General features: G+C 30.6%; 1 protein-coding gene across 2 annotated transcripts in view; it reads right to left on the bottom strand.

The window, feature by feature from the left end:
* The window catches only part of LOC129225280 (breast cancer metastasis-suppressor 1-like protein-A), a 29,057-nt gene extending 13,642 nt beyond the window's left edge, over positions 1 to 15,415 (bottom strand). For both annotated transcript variants that reach the window (XM_054859866.1, XM_054859867.1), the window contains exons 1-7: positions 15,197 to 15,415; positions 14,346 to 14,492; positions 11,396 to 11,486; positions 4,032 to 4,159; positions 1,902 to 1,981; positions 957 to 1,053; positions 67 to 159 (exon numbers count right to left, since the gene is read on the bottom strand). In XM_054859866.1, coding sequence (XP_054715841.1) covers positions 67 to 159; positions 957 to 1,053; positions 1,902 to 1,981; positions 4,032 to 4,159; positions 11,396 to 11,486; positions 14,346 to 14,478 — 622 coding nt within the window. In that variant the 5' untranslated portion in view covers positions 14,479 to 14,492; positions 15,197 to 15,415. The remainder of the gene's footprint in view (positions 1 to 66; positions 160 to 956; positions 1,054 to 1,901; positions 1,982 to 4,031; positions 4,160 to 11,395; positions 11,487 to 14,345; positions 14,493 to 15,196) is intronic.
* Between the last annotated feature and the right edge of the window lie 3,360 nt (positions 15,416 to 18,775).

The raw sequence follows: 18,775 nt of genomic DNA, 5'->3' as shown, positions 1-18,775 counted from the left end.
TTTGGTAGCACTGATGAAGGGATTCAATGAAACTCCATAAGTAGAGGCATAACAAGAAAAGGATATCTGAAACAGTAACAGGTTTTCGACGTTTTCCTACACACTGTGGATCTGCTTTCCTTTTGTTTTTCCTATGGTTCACTTGTTCATTCCAAAGATCTGTAGAAAAGAAAAAGAGCTATGAAATTCAATTCAATTAACAAAAATTAAAGAAATTGTAATCCTCTTTTTGCATTGACAAAACAAGGCTGTCTCTGGAGGATGGCAGATTTTTACACCAAAAAAGTTCAAATTAATAATACTCTATCTTTTTTAATTATTAATTGACTTTCATAAATAAATGTTTTAAAAACAAGGAGCAAATTTAACTTTTCTGATAAATTGGTGTTTCAAAATTTTGAAATACACATGTTGAAACTAAGCATTTTGAACGTTTTAATGATTTCACAAATCAAGAAATATAAAAACCAATCACTTAAAACAAAAGTCGAAAATAGATCTTAGACAAAGGAGCTTTATCACTAAGTTTCAGCAATAAAAAAAAATAATTAAAAAAAGGACAAATTACTGTTGAATTCTCTCTTCTTAATTTTGTAATAATGATTATCTCTTTCTTTCCTTTTTCCTCCTCTTAATGAAAGAACGGACAGCAGTATGCAACAGAAAAATTGACAATATTTATAATATATTTAAAGTTGTTAAATATTTCACAGGAACTTCAAAATTTTAATTAACTTTAGACTAATGCCTAAAAAGTAATTGGAAAAAAACAATTCTAAGATAAAATTGATTTTGTCAACAATAGCAACTATAGTTGGGGCAAACCAGACCTGGCAGCATTGTGAAGACTAAGCAAATGGTAATTACACCATACAAGTGCTGCCAGGTTAGGTTTGCCCCAATTATAATTATCTATAGCACATCAAACATTTTTAAAAAAAAGTGATAAGTATTACCTGATGTAATATCAATACTATTACGATCTTCTTCTAATCTTCGAATCTTGTCTTCTAAGTCAGACTTTATTGAATCCCATAAGAGAGCTTTTTCACTCTACAAGAGAAAGTCATAAGTTCTGAAGATGATAGAAAATAATACAAAGCAATCCAAAAGTTTTGCAACCAGAGTTCGAAAATATTATGATATTTTCGAAAATATCAAAAATATCGGATATTTTGATACATATCCGGTATTTTCAATTAGCACAAACTAAAGTCTTCAAAAAAGCAAATGCATCCTCAAATCACTCTTAATTTTGTTATAATATAATTACAATATGTAGACTTAAAACTGAGAATTCTTTCATTATTTATATCTAAATTTTCATTTTGCATTTCTATCAATTTTAATGGAATTAATTTAGCATAAGATGTTTTACTCATTTTTCTTCTGTTAGGTACTTTTAGAATTATATGACTCAGAAATAAATAATATACATTAGTCAGTGCACAGTCATTAGACATTTTCATTTTTCTGAGCGATGTTTAATAACTAATTAGGCAGTTTTAAATATGAATTAAAATTGTTACATTACAAATAATTTTATGAATATAAAATACAAGTAAAAAAATATTATCTTACTTTTTTATATTAATGATGTATTACACATCATAAAAATATAGTACATAACTTTTTGGTTATTTTTAATAATAAATGAACAATATTACTATGATTAATATGCTTTTTATATTGAAAATACCATAGTTGAAAAAATGAATATCAAAAATATCAAAATATCATGAAATTTTCAAAATAAATATTGGATATATATCAAGACATATATCATGATATATATCAACTGATATATATATTGGCGAACCCTGCTTGCAACATGATAAAATATTTTCTTTTTTAAATACGATTAGTTTTAAATGCTAATTATTTAGCATGTTGGCACTTACCTGTAAATTTTGCATAGCAGCTTGTTGTTCAGCTTCACAAATGTGCTTTATATTGACAAGTTTCAAATCTCTTAATATTTCTAAAATGACAGTACCTTACTTATTACATTCTAAAATTAAAATTTCTTTCATAGTATATTTCAATTTCAATAAAAAGACTAGTATTAAACACAAATAAATACTTTGACTATTTTACATGAGTATGTTTCAATCAATTGAAAATTTTTCAATGTGAAAATTCCTCTCCAAGATTTGTCTAGAGGTCTCCCCCCCCCCCCATTTTTTTCTTCTTTTTTTTAAGTGAGAGAGAAAGTAGCAATATTAATTGACTATTATCACAGTATTCTCATATTGTAAAAATTTGTGCTGAATACTACTTTCTTTACAATTACCTCCACTCTTAAAAATTGAGCGTACTTTTATTTCACTAAATTTGCACAAATATTCCAAAATTTACTTTAACTGTGTTCAGGCCCGGATCTATACATTTCCCTCAGCCTCCTCTCCTGCAGAAAATCAGCCAGCCTTCTAACTGGATTTCTATGCCACTAAGTGCCCACTGGCTCCTTTATTTCCCCCTCCCCCCGTCCCCATTGTGGGGTCTACGGGTATGTAGACCCGGGCCTGACTGTGTTGAATCATAATCCAATATTAACTCTGTTTTTAGTAAAATAGTATAAAAAGAGGAATTTTAGTATTAGAAATTTAGTATTTTAGACTTTTAGTATTAGTTTTTTCTTAGGGGTTCGTGTACTCAAAAAAAAAAAAAAAAAAACTATAAAAATATCTCTATACACTTCAGAGTAAAATGCCAAGTACTTAGAAACAGAAAATTCTAATTTTGATTTTAAGGAAGCCAAAATTTTGTGCACTCATACATGATGGGAACAAAACTAAAAAGTTGAACTGAGAAAATTGAAAATTGCTTTTACAAAAAATAGTTTTCAAACATAACTGATCATTGTTAATGTGTGCACCCTGAAAAATCTTTTTTTCAATAATTTTTCACATAAGTAAAAAAAATTGAAAGAGATTACATTTTCATGGAAATGTTTTGAATCCTCCTGAGTACAATGCCTCAACTATTTTCAAAGAGATCCAATCTAATATAAAAAAATTTAAGCAGTAACAAGCTAAAATTATATAAAAAACTCAAATGAGAAAATAGTACTTCTGAGTTTTTAAAAGTAATAAATGATTTATGAGTACATCCTGTAAAATTTTACTGAAATAGATGCGGTTTGTAACACACGAAAATAATCAAATAAACTACAAATTTTAAAAATTAAGTAAAAGTTTACATGTATATTCCAAATCATGTGAAGGCGAAGATAGTTTATATGATTTACTTAATGCTTACTATTACAATAAACTTTTCATCTAAGTAAAGTAATCAAGGTCGTTTGGTTTAAACCAAGTGGTTAAAAAAAATGTTTTTTTTTTTTTTTTTGAAAATTTTTAGTTTTTCCCAAATGTTTTCATAAATTTTACATATTATTGTAAAGAGTAAAATCTAATTAATGCAAAGTAACTAGCAAAGTTTTATAGATAAATTAGATTTAATAAATTTAGAAACTTATATGTTTTAGGTAATGCAAGTTCGCTAAATAGTTTTTATTTCGTTCTTTTCTTTTTTTAAATCGATGCAGCTTTCCTATTAGGTACATAAATATGCAAGGCAGACGAACTAAGTTTTTCTAAAATTACATGGAAAAAAGTCCAAATAGCTCTTTTATAATTTTTTAAGTATCATTATTTCCCAAAATAAAATTATTTTCTTACAAAAAGTAATAAAAACCAAATAAACCCAGTTTAAACCAGGGAGAGGGACTGGTTTCTTGGGAATTTTTTCAAAAAAAAAAACGGTTTTTATATCAACCCTGGAAGTAATGGCTTAGGCGCCAATGTTAGGCATTTGTAAAATGTCTGCTTCAAAATTTAAGAAAAAATACAATTTATAGTCATTCAAAAAACTTTTTTTCCAGCCAAAAGTATAGCTTTAAAAAATGATAAGAATAACAAATAAATAACACATTAGAAAATTAAAGCAATTAAAAATGTTTTTTTAAATAAATACAAAAGACGCTTGTAATATCAACAAAATAAACTGTACATAGTTGTATAGCATACCAGCAACTTCTAAACGAGTTTCATAATTTAGTCTTAATTCATCAACGGGTTGAAGATATTCTGCAGCTGTACCAGCTTTTACTTCTTCCAATTGTATTTCAACTTGGGTATTTCTTTCCTCATATAATCTGAAAAAATAATTTCCCATTAGAAAAATGTTATAGCTTTCAGTTAAAGAAGTAGTAGGGCATAAGCACCGAATATAAGATACCTTTTGTTTTTATCATTTACAAGTAACATGAGTAAGAAAAAAGAATTAATATTGAATGCAAAATGAAACTCTGGATTTTGGAATTTGTATCATCTCAGTTGAAGATCTAAAACTATATGTTTTAGCTACAATTTTTAATTTAAAATCAGAAAAAGGTTTGTCTACACAGGATGCCTCTTATTATAGGGTACCCCAAAATAACACTAGAAAACAACTATTTACACATCATAAATCAATTATTTGCACTTCAAGCAAATTATATTCTCTTTCTCAATTACAAGCAGAGACGGCGAGTGGGGCTTAAAAGTGCGGGGGCAAATTTTTTTCAAGAAGTTGAAGATTATTTTAAGCTATATCTTGAGTGCCGAGGGGGGGGGGAGGGGCTCAGGGTTGGTAAAAAAACTGTTTTTTTTTTAAACCAAAAAAAAAACCATTTTTTTGGTTTAAACCGGGGTTTTTTTTGTTTAAATACTATTTGCGAGAAAAACAATTAATTTTCGGAAGGTAATTAAGGTTCCATGTAATTAACAGTTATTCAATAGTCATATTATACCTAATTTCTTGATTAATTAAAGAGATAAGAACAAAATCTTGTAACTAAATTAAATAATTAAAATAGCTTTCTGCGGGGAAATATTGATTGAAATGTTTGACTTGATTAACATATTAGTATGCATATATATATAGACCCTTTATGATACGAAATACTTCAAGAAGTGGTTGTGATGCGGGTTAAGATAAAATATAATGAAGATCCAAGGAAAAAACTTTATAAAACCAACATAATATGAATAATTATCGAATAAAGGTAAAAGTTATATTTTTAAGTATAATCTTTTCAAGAAAACAATTTTCATATTTTTTCTTTCTGATCTTACATAATGCTGATTTTTATATACACAATGTCGCAAATATTGAAGTAAAGCAAAATGTACAACAGTACATGATTGAACAGTCAAAAAATCAATAGCTGTTTTACTGACAAAGTTTTAAAAAAAAGTGCTGCTCTATATTCGACTGCGTTCTTATTTTGAAAGACTTGGAAAAGATATTGACTATCGCTAAATCAAAGAACCAAATCAAAAATATAAAAATTGGTGTAACATGGCTTAAATTACAGCTTATTTACTGGCATACATGTTGCATCCAGCATTGAAGTTTAAAAAATATTAAATGCAAACTCTTTAGAACAAATAAATGTGTAGCAAATTCTATTTCAAGAAATTTTTTTTGCCAAAAACGTTATATCTTCTGCAACAGTGACTGAGTGGTGGAACAGCCTGGTTAAAAGAATTTGAAAAATGCAATGCAACTGTTTGCAACCAGATTAAGTCTTTTTTTCTACCAGAATGAGACATTCTTTTTAAAACAATATGAGTAAGTAACTTTTGTAAACTGCACAGGCTAGCTAAGGCAAAGCAAATACCAAAATTCCAATTCCAATGAACAAAATGGGGGAAAAAAACTAAGAATTATCTGCACCCAATAGTCATAAAGCAGCATAGGTGTATAGCCAATCAAAATCTTTTGAGCACATAGAATCCAAAAAAAAACACCAATGGAGAGTGTAGTTTATATGTGAAGATTTATATATTTCTCAATCAATTTTTACACATACATTTGCATTTTGTTCTGGGAATTTAAAAATTTGTCTTTTAATCTTCCTACATTATAATATAAGGAACTATTATGTATCATTATATGAAGTATAAACTTTTTTTTAAATTTGACTCAAAAAATATTATTTGTGTTCACCTGCAGAACAAATCTTGATTTTTAAGTGCAAACAATTAAGTTAGACTGTTGATTACCTTACAAGTCAAAGTTATAATTCCAGGAAAGTGCAAATAAATGGGCAAAAATGTCACACCCCTGCAACAGGAGTGAGCAATATAATGAATTGCATCTACAATAAAAGATTCAATCCTTAGTAAATCTTAACTAATCATGCAAATTAAGCATAATGATGGAAGTTGACTGAAATCTGCTTTATGGCACATATATGAAATAAAAAATACATTAATATTTTTTTTTCGATTAAAGCTTGTAATACATTTTGAAGAAGCAACTTTGTAATTTTAGTATTTATCTCTGCAACTTAGCTAGGAACTTAGCATAAATGGAATTTTACACTTTTCAATATGTGTGGGAAAATCAATGTAAACCTGTAAAATGGATTTTTTTTTTTTTTTTGGCTTTAAAAAAAAAAGAAAAAAAAAACATTTTTAAAAAAAACCGCATGGTTTTTTTAAAAAAACCAATTCGTTTAAACCGTGGTTTAAACCAAACAACGATGGGGGGCTTCTGATGTTCTCTCGTGCAAATGTTTCGGAATTGTAAATAAAAAATGCTGTTTTTGTATAGTTTTGTTAATGTTTGGGGAACGGAAACTATTGTACAATTTGATTTCCAAATTGAATTTAAAAGGTTGTATGCATCTTAGATTTACAATAAAATACAATAGAAAAATTTCATAAAAAGGAATTATATTTCAATCTCAGTTTAGGGCTTTTGAAAAAATAAATAAATAAAAAAAGTCGGAGTGAGAAGTTTCAAAATCCAATAGTTGGATTTTGAGTCAGCCATTTTCCATTTGCCTCCCCAGTCTGATAATAAGGACAAACATTTTTGCTGTATGAGGGGTGAAATCAATGACAGAAATGCCTCAAAAAGGCAAAGCAATAAATAGTTGAATCAGATGTTGATAAAAGTATTGAAGTTTAAGAATTTTTAATGTCGTTGGTGCAGAACATTTTTTTTTTGAATCGAACAAAATAATTGTTATTTTCTAAAAATGTATCAAAATATTTATTGATTTCTACTACAGGTCTTTTTTTTTTAAAGTCATAATTCAAGTATCCCACATTAAGAGGTACCATTGTATTGAGTGACTTTACCCTACTTTAAGCATATACCAACAGCCCAGTTATGACATCCAGAGACTGCAGTTTTGTCTTTATTATGGACTCATCAGTCTGGAATAGTCAAACGGGGCTGGAGACAAATGTCTTCTGACTGAAGCTGAGGTTACCTTTAAATTGTTAACTAAACTTAATTTAGCACATCAGCAAGAGTCTGCAAGCAATGATGCAGCTAAATTAGTAGGGTCATTCCATACGAAATGAGCAAAATTCGCAAAAAAGTGGTGGCCGCATGGTAACAGATTTTTATGAAATTTGGTATACAGGTTCCTTTTATGCCTATATAAAAATATCTAAAATATTTTTGCTTAAAACTTTTTATTTGAATAGTTACGTGCGATTGAAAATTGATCAAATTGAACAGCATTCTCATAAATGCTAAATGTTGCATTTTTGAAGGCTTGTATCTTATTAACTATTTAATGAAAACATAAAAGTTATATGCTGTTGCAATCTATGGAGTAGGGTAGGGTAATTAATCTGATGTCAGTAAAATTTTCAAAGTTATTATAGTTAACTTTTAACCGAGTTTCAAAAACTGAAAATATTTCAATTTTCCCATAATTAAGCATTTTATATTTTAATCTCAATCTTTAAGGAATGCATTAGCTTTGATGAAATTAATACCCAATACTGTGCTAAGTATCATAAAAGAAATATCTTATTTTTGAAGTTGTATTTTAAATCCTTTGTCTTCAAAATCAGTTTTAAACTTATTGACATTTTGTAAAATGATGACTTTACCTATTCACATAGACACAAAAATTCAAATAAGGGAAAATTCAGACAACTTTAAAATTTTACAAGAATATAGAGCTGTGTTTCTACTATTTGCTTGAAGAAACTTGAAATTGGTTTTTGATTTCTAAACGTAAAATAAAATTCAGAAAAATAGCATTTTCCTTGTGTTTTATGGGTCAATCCATACAGCTTCGATGGATTAGTGTGCTCGACCATTTTTAATTTTTTTTGAAATTCATATCCCTAAAAGCTGGATATGAAAGATGTTTAAAACCACTTTTATTTTTTCTCTCAACTGGACCTTTGATTTTTTAGAGGTCATCAAAAAAATTTTTTTAGTCAAAAATGGGACTTTTAGATCTTTGCATTTTGGCCAAAATCTATTTGAATTACATTTATGACAGTTAGTTCAACGCTTTGATGTTAAAGTGCATAAATTGATAGTCTTACATGATGAGTTATGTAGCTGTAAGTTAATAATTAAAATAACGGCAACAGGTTAAAGTTCAGGGTCAAATGTAAAAATTTTACTCATTTCAAAGGGGGATAACTCGTGTAGGGAACGGAAACAAAAAATGAAATACGGCAAAAACTAATCACTGGAATCATGCTAAAAAGAATATGTAACTGTTGCTGTGTGTTTGTGCACCCTTTATATCTTACAGCCCCTCAAAAACCGGAAAAATGACAAAAATGATATTTTTAGATCCCTGTAAACCAAAAGGGGATGGAATTAAAAATAAAATTTCTTGGCCAATTGAATATTCCATTCAAGTACTATACATATTATATATATTGTTTTTTGTATTTGGTTTGAAAAAAAGATACAGGTATTTGAAATTGAACAACTTTGCTAGTCAATTCACACACTAAAACAGAAAAAAAAAGTGTAAAAACTTCATTGCACCTTCTTAAATTACGTATATTGTGCTCTATATGAGGCCCCTAGTTTCAAAACCGGATACTTGCAAAAAATTCGATTTTCTTTTTTTTTTTGTTAATCTTGTAGAGAATCATAAGGCCTATTTGCCTGCTCAATATTAGGTTCAAAAACCGCTTCTTTCCCCCTTGAAATGGGGCGGGAAGGTCTGCCTCAGTTTCAAAACCGGACTTTTACGTCTCCTGTAAAATTTGGTTTTCTACAAGTATCCGGTTTTGAAACTAGGGGCCTCATATAATACATTATACTGTAAAAAAATATTGTAATTTTCAAAATAATTATTTTAATTTTATAACTTAGAAATATTTGAACATGAATGAGTAGTTTATACTGTATGGAACGTGTATGGATTGACTCTTATGTGAAATTACGAGAATTCAAAAAGCTAGATAAACGACTCAATGATGCAAAAGCATGTACAGTAGGCACCGCTTAATGTGATCACTTTGGGACAAATATAATTTGACAACAATAACCGACTGATAAAAATAACCGAAAAGAATCCAGGAGACACAAAATAATGGATTTTTTTCAATTAAGGTGCATTTATTTTGGCAACCTCAAATCAAATTCAGAATGACTCAACTGAACGCAGTTTTAAATTATAAATTAGTAAATTAACAGAATGGAAATATCTGAATTATAAAAAGTTAAAGCTAAATTATGCAATTTTTAATCACATAGTAATAGGTGAAGTAAAATATGACTGACATTCGTAAACCAGTTTCAAATCACATTCAGCTTTTCTATCTTTTCCAGCATGGTTTTGCTTGTTGTTTAAATTTTAATTTAATTTCGCTTTGTTTTCAATCTTGACACAATTCTTTAACAGCTTACAAAGTAATAGCAACAATGAAGTTCCTGCATCAATGCATGCAACATAACCACCGACTGAATTTTTTTTAGGTGCAAAAGAAAGTTTTCTTAGGGGGGAGTCAGTGGTCACTGGGGGGGGGGCGAACTTTCTGTAGCTTCATTCCTAGAAAAATTTTGAACTGCTATTGAAAACCACAAAATGCTACACAGAAAGTTAGTCTCGTCAGGGTTTGCCTATGTATTTCTGTTAATTAAGGAAGAAAAACGGGTGAAAAATTGAAAATTTATGAAAAGTGATAACAATAAACGAAGACGCTGATAACAATATCCAACTTTTTTAACAAGTGTTAACATACAAGTGTTCCGGGACTTCGTGATTCTGATAACGTTAAGCGAATGATAACATTAACCGTGATCACATTAAGCGGCGCCTACTGTATATCTAACATTTATTTCGATTTTTTATAAATGTACAATTTAGCAAGTATTTCATAAACATGCTTTCGAGACAATAAAACACGAAAGAAATGGTTAGTTTTGCTAAACTTACAATAAAAAGAACTAACTAATGAAATTTTGCCTTAGTTCAAGTTACTCTAGTAACAAAAACACGCTGATACCAATGATTAAAATTTAGTAGCATCTAAAAGACACTTCAATATGTTACGTAAAAAAACTTGAGTAAATTAGAGCATTATTTCATCTTCAAAAAACATCTAAAAAATGTAATTTTCGGAAATTTTCGATTTTTTAAAGTACGATTTCGTCATCAAGAAATTCATAAAAAAATACTAAATTAGAGCAGATAGTTAGTTACAGATAGTTTTTCAATCTGAATTATTTTTGCAGTTATTTTTCCATTAAAAGAGCTAGAAGATTGTTTTGAAATCTGAAGTAAATTGGCAAAATTTCAATATTTGTTAACATCTCAGATTCAAAAAAAGATCCGAATAAATTTTACTTTGCTCTTTCCCAATAGATATTTGTTAATAGAATGCGGAAATATTTATTTTTTAAGTGTACGTTTATGACTTTTGGAGTTATTGAGTCACAAATTGGCAGCAATTTCACTAACAAAGCAACAAACAGTTTTTAAACTTCCATACTTTGCATTCCCTCTTAGATATATATGGTTTACCTAAATAAAAATGTTCATTGAAATCTGTGACATGTCAGCCACAGCTGGTTTGCTCATTTCGCATGGAATGACCCAGTACAAGAAAAAAAATATTTTTTACCATGGGGAAAGTAAAGGGCAGTATCTGTCACTTTTTCTTTTCAGCATTTTTTAATCTATTGTACTTTTGCTTCATTGTACAAGCTTATTTATTTGGATTGTGCTAAAATTAAATAGTAAAAAACGCCAAATTCCAACATTTCCCTATTGTTAGTATGGAATCCAACACACGTTTTTTCAAATATCTCAAAAACTCATTTCTGCAGAGGCAGACTGAGCTTTACCTTCCCATGACAGTTTTGCCTTTAGTTCATAAAATTAAAGGAACCACTCCATATCATTCAGAAAATTTTCATGAGGAGCAGCAAAAGTAGATTTGAAAAAGGCTTAAATGCTTTGCTCTTTATAGAGTCAAGATTCATAAAATTATAAAGAACTAATAACTATCAATTATAATTTTGTCATCCTTTTCATGTTGAAAACATTTATTCTTTAAAAAATATATAACAAGATATTTTCAACTTTTATAGCAGAATTCAATTTGGATAAAAGACTTACTGTTCTTTCATCAAAATAAACTGTTTTTCAAGTTCTGCCATCTGATTCAAACATTCATTTCTTCTCCGATCAAAATCTTCTTCATTGACCTCTATGAATTGATCAGTAGCAATAAATTAAATGAATTCAGTTTAAGCAAATTACATTAAATATTCTAGAATGAAAGTTATATACAACTTGAAAATGTGCAGAAAATTTAATAAAAATAGCACTGTAAACCTGATAAGAGCATGACATTATCCTGAAATATTTTTAAGAAGTTTTTTGAACTAGGATGGACAGATATTCACAAAATGTGATAACTGAACTTACATGAAGAAACATTGACCGAAAGAATAAGCTCAATATTGGGGGGAAATAAAAAAAATAATAAAGCATTTTGCATATCCAAAGTAGTGCGGAAAAAGTCAACCATGAACCATTTCCCCAATAATCAAGTGGTGACATTTAAAAATAAATATATACATATATACTTTTTAAATAAAAAAAAGAGAGGCTGCAAAATTTGAAGGATTATTTAAGAAATAGCAAGAAGGAACTGGAAAACACAATTTCTTTTTTTTTCTAAGTTTTAAGCAATTTGCAAATCCTGTAACAAATAACTTCGATTTTTTTTTTAACTATATGACAGGTTTGGTAGACAGCAGTGGCGGCGCGAAAGCGAAAGTAGACGTCGGCGATGCAGTTTTGCAAGGCCTTTTTAATCATAAAATATTCTCAGACAAATAATTGAATTCATGGAATTAAAGATATCAGGGAGCCCTAGGCCATATACTTTTTTTGGGGGGCCCTGTGTAGTCAACCTTTGCAATTTTAGTCATAGCCGAAATGTTTTAGCTATTGGTTTTAAAAAAAATTAGCTATTTAGGGGCCCCTAAAAAGTGGAGGCCCTGGGCCACGGCCTAGTTGGCCCATTCAGCAATCAGGCCCTAAGGATTGATTCTTTTTTTTAAAAAAAATAGGTCGAAATCAATTCTTCCCCACCCCCCCTGCAAGTTCTCGAAATTGAAGTTTCAAAAAAAGAATTTCAGACAAACTTTGAAGATTTTACGGGAAGAAAGGGAGATCTTCCCTCGAAAAATTTTGAAAATTATGGTCCCAAAAACTTAAGTAATATTTTATATTCAGGAGCCATTCCACTTAAAATTTTTTGTTAATGTAGTTTAATAAAACCTAATTGCTTATGATATAAAAGAAAGGCTGTATAGGGACCCTTGCCCGAATATTTTCTGAAATTCAAGCGTTAAAAATGCGATTGTAAGGCCATATTTTGTAATAATTAGTCTTGGTAATTTTTGAAACTTAAGCTACAAAAAAGCAATTTTAAGCGATTTTCGATGTTGTTGAGTATTTGGGGGCTTTCAGCTGGAAATATTGCGAAATTTAAGATCTGGAAACGAAATTTCAGATGCTCCATAATGCTTTCGGTGTGTGTGTGTGTGTGCGTGCGAGGGGAGGGAGGGGGGGGGGAGGAGCAGCCTTTTGATTACTTTCTTATTTTTAGACAAACTTAGGAAACAAGAGAAAAAAAGAAAAGAAATAGGGCGGGGGAACAGATGATCAATAAGCTGTAGTTATTGAATATTTTTAATTCAAAGATTTCTTTTTATAAAAGAAATTTCACTCATTAATTTCTTTCAAAAAAAATAAAATAAATAAAATGTGATAAAGAAACTTGAAGGAAGATGGATAATTGCAAGTTTCAAATCGTTGCCCACATTGGAAAAATTGACAATCAAGCACTGCTCGAATTTGTACAATCATTTTGTATAAAAGGCCCCCGACAGAATTCTCCAATCGGGCCCCCCATTTGCAGTGTCCTCTTCACACACTATTTTGATTACTTTTGTGTCTGTTGCATTTAATAAGAGCTTCAATTAAAAAATTGAAATTTCTTAAAACTTCTGAGAATTTTGCGAGGCCCCATCTGCGAAGGGCTGAGAATTTTGTGAGGCCATCGGCGGTTGCCGACGCCTAGCGCCGCCACTGGTAGACAGTCATGTTTAATTCTATTTCTCTCAGCAATCAGGGGTTAAATTAAAATTCAATTGTTTAAGCAGAAGGGAAGCAGTCCATTATGCTTTATGCATGGAAGGTTGTTCTTTGTTTTTGTATGAAACTCCAATTAAACTACACATTTTTAGGGCACTATCTAACTATGCCTTACTGGCAGGCCTGTCATTTAGTGGGGTCAGGAAGAGGTCAATTGCTCTCCCCTGGCTTTTAGAAATTAATACTTTTATACAGACTGGTTCCTGTTATATTTAATACAACTTATTGTGAACTTGTACTCTTTGATCTCCCCCCCCCCACCCCAAAAAAAAAATTCAAAAAGAAAGCCAGCTTAGTGGGGTTGGTAAATGTTGTCTGATTTAACTCCTTCACTGAGATAACAATTAGTAAATTGCCCCTTTGAAGTGTTTACGAAGCTTTATCACAAAAGGGAGCTTTTGGGAAGGTAAAGATTCACACAAGTATGACCTTGAAACTAACTCCCTCCTTACCCTTATCCATTAGAATCTGATTTGAACACAAATCTTAATTTCTGTTAGAGTAATTTTTAAAACCTTGAATCATTCTTTAAAAAAAAACAAGCACTGTCGAAAAATACTTGGGTTTTTTATGCATACATTAGTTTACCACAAAATAAAAGAACACCTTTTTTTTATATAAAATTTCTATCAAAAAGTGCTCTTTTAACTAAATTAAAATGTCTTTTTTGATCTGGGGATTCACTATAAAACTGAATCTTAAAAAAAAATTCATTGCTATAAATAATGATTGCATAAAATAAAATGAAGGATTAATATAGTGTTGTTTATAAAAACATGTAAGATTAGGTAAGATTACTTTTTTACAACTGAATCAGTTCAGCATATTGATAAACTTAAAACTTAATTCTGAACATTAATGTGTCCAAAAAAATGGAGTAGTACCAGTGAAAACATACCTGAACTATCGTCATCATCTGATCCTGAGCCAGATGATGAATCTGTATCATCATTACTGGACTTTTCACTCTCGGCTGTTTCTTGATCCATTTCTTCCGGATCGCTGTCATGCAGATTTTTAACTCCCGGCATCTTCAATTACGTTCCTATAAGCAACAGTTCAAAACACCTTAGTAATCGGCACACAAATACCATATGACACATCTATGAAACTGAAAATCCTTGGAATCCTCTAGGAAGATTCATCCATTCAAAGTGACGCGAGGGATCATGGGTATGTTCAAGTCCTACAAAGTACTACAGAAAAATAATTAATGACTTCCAAAAGACTCATAACCAGCTCTTTTTGATAGGAACTAAGTGATTTCTATTAATGATTTTTTTAACGCGCATTGTGCATATAACAAAATAAGTACAAGTTAAACTTGCTAGTTATTATCTATTTATGTATCACTAGAATGTCTTTTTTCTTATCAGTGGAATCTAATCTTTATTTTAACACTATTACTAAGCCTTAATTTATGTGGCTTCGATTTATAAGGAATTTTCTTGAACATATTTCCCGCATAAAAGGATGCTCAACTATTATTCACAACTGCTCCCTTTTTGCACCTGAACTTTGAATTAGTATTTTTTTTCTTTCTTTTAAAACTTATTAGACACGGTTCAATCATATAAGAGACAAATGGACATATATAGTGACACATTGGCTCAATTTGAATTAACGATTTAGAAATAGGTTAAATAAATTTTGCTGTCTTTTAGGTTACGAGAACAAATTTGTTTGAGTTCTTTCAAGTTGTTCAACATTAAATATATTTTAAAATTCGTTAAAAAGGAAAAATATTACCATATAGCAGTTCCGAAAACGCTGTTATCAACTACTTCTGTCCCAAATACAATTTAAAGAAATTGAAAATAAGCTCCGAGGTACATAAACAGTCAAGGCTTTTTTAAGTCACAAAAGAAAATTGACAATTTACTCAATAAATTAATGAAAAAAAGAAGGTGAAAGCTAAATTTTTCTGTTGTAAAATCTGGCTTGGAAAAATTGTTTACAAAAAATCTGAAAAGAAGCATTTTACCAGTTAATTACGGAGTGAACTTTATATAACCGTAATAAAAATTTTCAAATAATACAAAAATTAAAAAGAGGGCAGGGCTTGTCCCATGGAGCTACTAGCTCCATCGACTTGACCGTTAGTTCGGCATAGACTCCCTATATGAAAACGTAGTTTTCAGGGACTCTAGTTCGGGACTGATTGCGAATGCTTATCTTGAGCCGTCAGAATCACAAGTTTTGATCGTTGAATTGAAAATATCATTTCAAAAAAAGATGAACGACTGTTTTATGCAGCCTTTTTTGGTTCAAGAAACTGAAAAGGCTGTTCTCGCGAGTTCTTGCAAGATAAAGATTGCGACAGTCTCCCAGGCTAGTAGTAGAGTCCCTACACGTCTTTATATAGGTACTTCAGTCGCTGGTACCACCGGGGCCGTCGAGAGCCACGGCGGACTCCTAGTCAATTTCATCACCGCCTCCTCCCCTCCATCTCTAAAACTTCCCGAATTCATTCTAATCTAATTCCAAGTCGGGCTCCCTCAAGGGACGAGCCTCTAGTTTCCGACTAGGCTGATATGGCCTCTCCTCAGACCTGGCTGGTACCGAAATGAGAAGATTGGGCGCGGGAACATTGGGTGCCGAGCATGTAGGGCGCCGGGAACATTGGACGCCTCGAATATTGGGCGCTCAGGTTTTTGGGCGCTGTACTACGTTTTCGGTGCCCAAAAACCGTGCGTCCAATCGACGGCGCCCAACTTTCTCAACGCACACTGTTCCCGGACCCCCCAATGTTCTCGGCGCCCAATGATCCTGGGACCCAATCTTCCTAGACCGAGCTGATGGTACCATACTTCTTGGAACCATGGCTGGTACTAGCATCGAGCCTATCGCCACTGAATGTGTTGTTAGAATGTGATAACACCATGATCAAGTATCAACATGAAAAAAAAAAAACTTTAATACAAGGGAGGGTAGCGATCGCCCTCGCTTGTGAGAAATGCTGAGAAAAGGGATAAATAAAAAGAGAATGCAAGTTTTTAACATGCTGTGATATGTGAGGTGCCCAGAAGCTTAAAATCTGGAAAAGACGGTTATAAAAAGAGTATTTCGTACCTAATGAATTGTTATAATTGTCTCGTTACAACGTTTCTAAGTTAAAAATCGGAGATTCGAATTTTTGTCTGGTACAGTACCCACAATGTCGTTCAGTACCTGTAGTGACGATAGTACAAGAGGTTCATTATAAGGCCATCTTTGATGACGTTAGGGAAGGGAACAATAAGCGGTTCGAAACTCTCTCAAGGAAATTTTGCGAAACTTAGCCTGTGTCCCATGGGCCCATAATCTGACTCTGGAAGAGTGTCTTCAATTTTTGCTTCATTTTTGAAAATTTTCCAAGAGAAAGTCCTCTTCTAACATGATCGATGGTCGGCTAAAATTACGTTTTTGCAACTTCAAGTTCCGAAAATTTCCGTAGAGGACCTTGAGTTATGTCCTCTCCCTAACATCAGCTAAAACTATCTAAAACTGCGTTGTTCGAACAATGGAAAAAAATTTCCAGGAGTGAACCCGCTTGCAGCCTTCTCTTTCTAAAATGGTCGAAGATATTCTACAATTGCGTTTCTAGAGTTTCAAATTTTGAAAAATTGACTTTTCTTTCCACAGCGCCTAATATTGCCAAAAATCGTCTAAAACTACATTTTCGAAAATTTTCCGAGGGAGAAATTCCCGAACCTCTCTATTTTTTTATATAGTAATAAGTGAGTAAATATTTAACCAATGATTAGGTTCATACCGTTAATACATAGATCTAGATCTAGTAACCATTCTCTTCTCCTTTCTCTCTTCTAGAAGCTGATTCCACTCTCCATTTCACTGTACTTACATTACAGTTTGAAAAAAAAGGGGGAGGGGGTGATGAAGAGCTTGTCACCCAGTAAAACTTTTTATAAAAGGGTTTTCAAATTACGAACCACCAACTTTTGTGCGACGGAAGGACGCAGTTGTTTTGTATGACGAAAAGTCGCACATGCGCTATTCTCACTTTCTTTCTTTCTCATTGTCCGTGGTTGCTCATTAAGAAAGCTCATTTATTGCCCTCATAATCACGGCGTTGAATGGGCAAATGCTGAAATGGCAAAATACCTACACCTTTGAAAATACAAAAAAAAAAAAAATAATAATAATAATAAATGAATAAATAAATGAAAAGAATGAAAAAATGATAAGAAGCAAGAAGTGAAAGTTTTCTTGGGTGAAAGTCTTCCAAAATAAAACTAAATTAGTTCCATTGAAACATAAGTTAATCTCCCTGAGCTATTAATATCTTTATATTCATCTCAGTATCTTAATATTTAGGCAACTTCTAAATGCATTCCAAATACAGTCAATACATTTTAAATTGAAAAAATACAAATTTATATTCAAATCAAATTTTAGGGAAAACAAGCGAAATACGTTTCAAAGCTAGGCTTTTATGAATCTTGGACTTCCAAAAAATATTTGCTTTTGCGACGAAGTTTGATACAGCTTTCCAGAGTAAACGAGCGTGCATTGAAAAATGCAAAAAAGGCCAGGGAGCATCGAATGTTAACTTGAAGGGGGTTCAGGACACAAAAATCGTCAGATTTTGCTCTGTTTTTTTTTATCATTCAAAAACCTTCTCTGTTTTTTTTATCATTTAAAAACTTTCTCTGTTTTTTTTTCTTAAAAGAACGTTTGAATCTTGTTTTTTATCTTAATTAGAACGAAAGATATAATTATTTTTATTGCATGCATTTAACTAATATTATAATTAACTTGAAAACTTTAAGCGCGTTTCTCTCCGTGCAATTTTTCTCGATTTTTTGCATTCAAACTCTTACAAGTCAAGAACTGATAAAGATAACGTAATGAAATTTGGAGCATATCTTTTTCAAACAGTTTACTTTCATTTTTACTCGGTAAATTTGGAAAAAAAAGAAAAAAAAACGTTTACTGCAAAAAAAAAATGTGATTTAAAAAAAGTACATACCTTCGAATTTTTCTTCAAATATTTTCCATTTTTTATTCATATTTTTTAAATTTCCGAATAATAATTAAAGCTTAGGTATTTGTGCATAATTTTTTGAAAAAAAGATTGAAAACTGACCAGTAATATTTTGAGTTTTAGTGATTTAAAGCAACCAAATTTTTTTTTAAATGAATTAAATTTAAATTAAAAAAATATTTTTAAATATTTACGTTATGATTTTGTTTATAAAATAGATGATGAATCAGTGCAAAAAATTTCAAAACTCTAAACTGTTATATATATATATATATATATATATATATATATATATATATATATATATATATATATATATATATATATATATATATTCCAAC

Source organism: Uloborus diversus, chromosome 6 (genome assembly GCF_026930045.1).
Source record: "Uloborus diversus isolate 005 chromosome 6, Udiv.v.3.1, whole genome shotgun sequence".
In the NCBI taxonomy this organism is placed as follows: domain Eukaryota; kingdom Metazoa; phylum Arthropoda; class Arachnida; order Araneae; family Uloboridae; genus Uloborus; species Uloborus diversus.
This window is presented reverse-complemented; position numbering and strand designations above follow the sequence as displayed.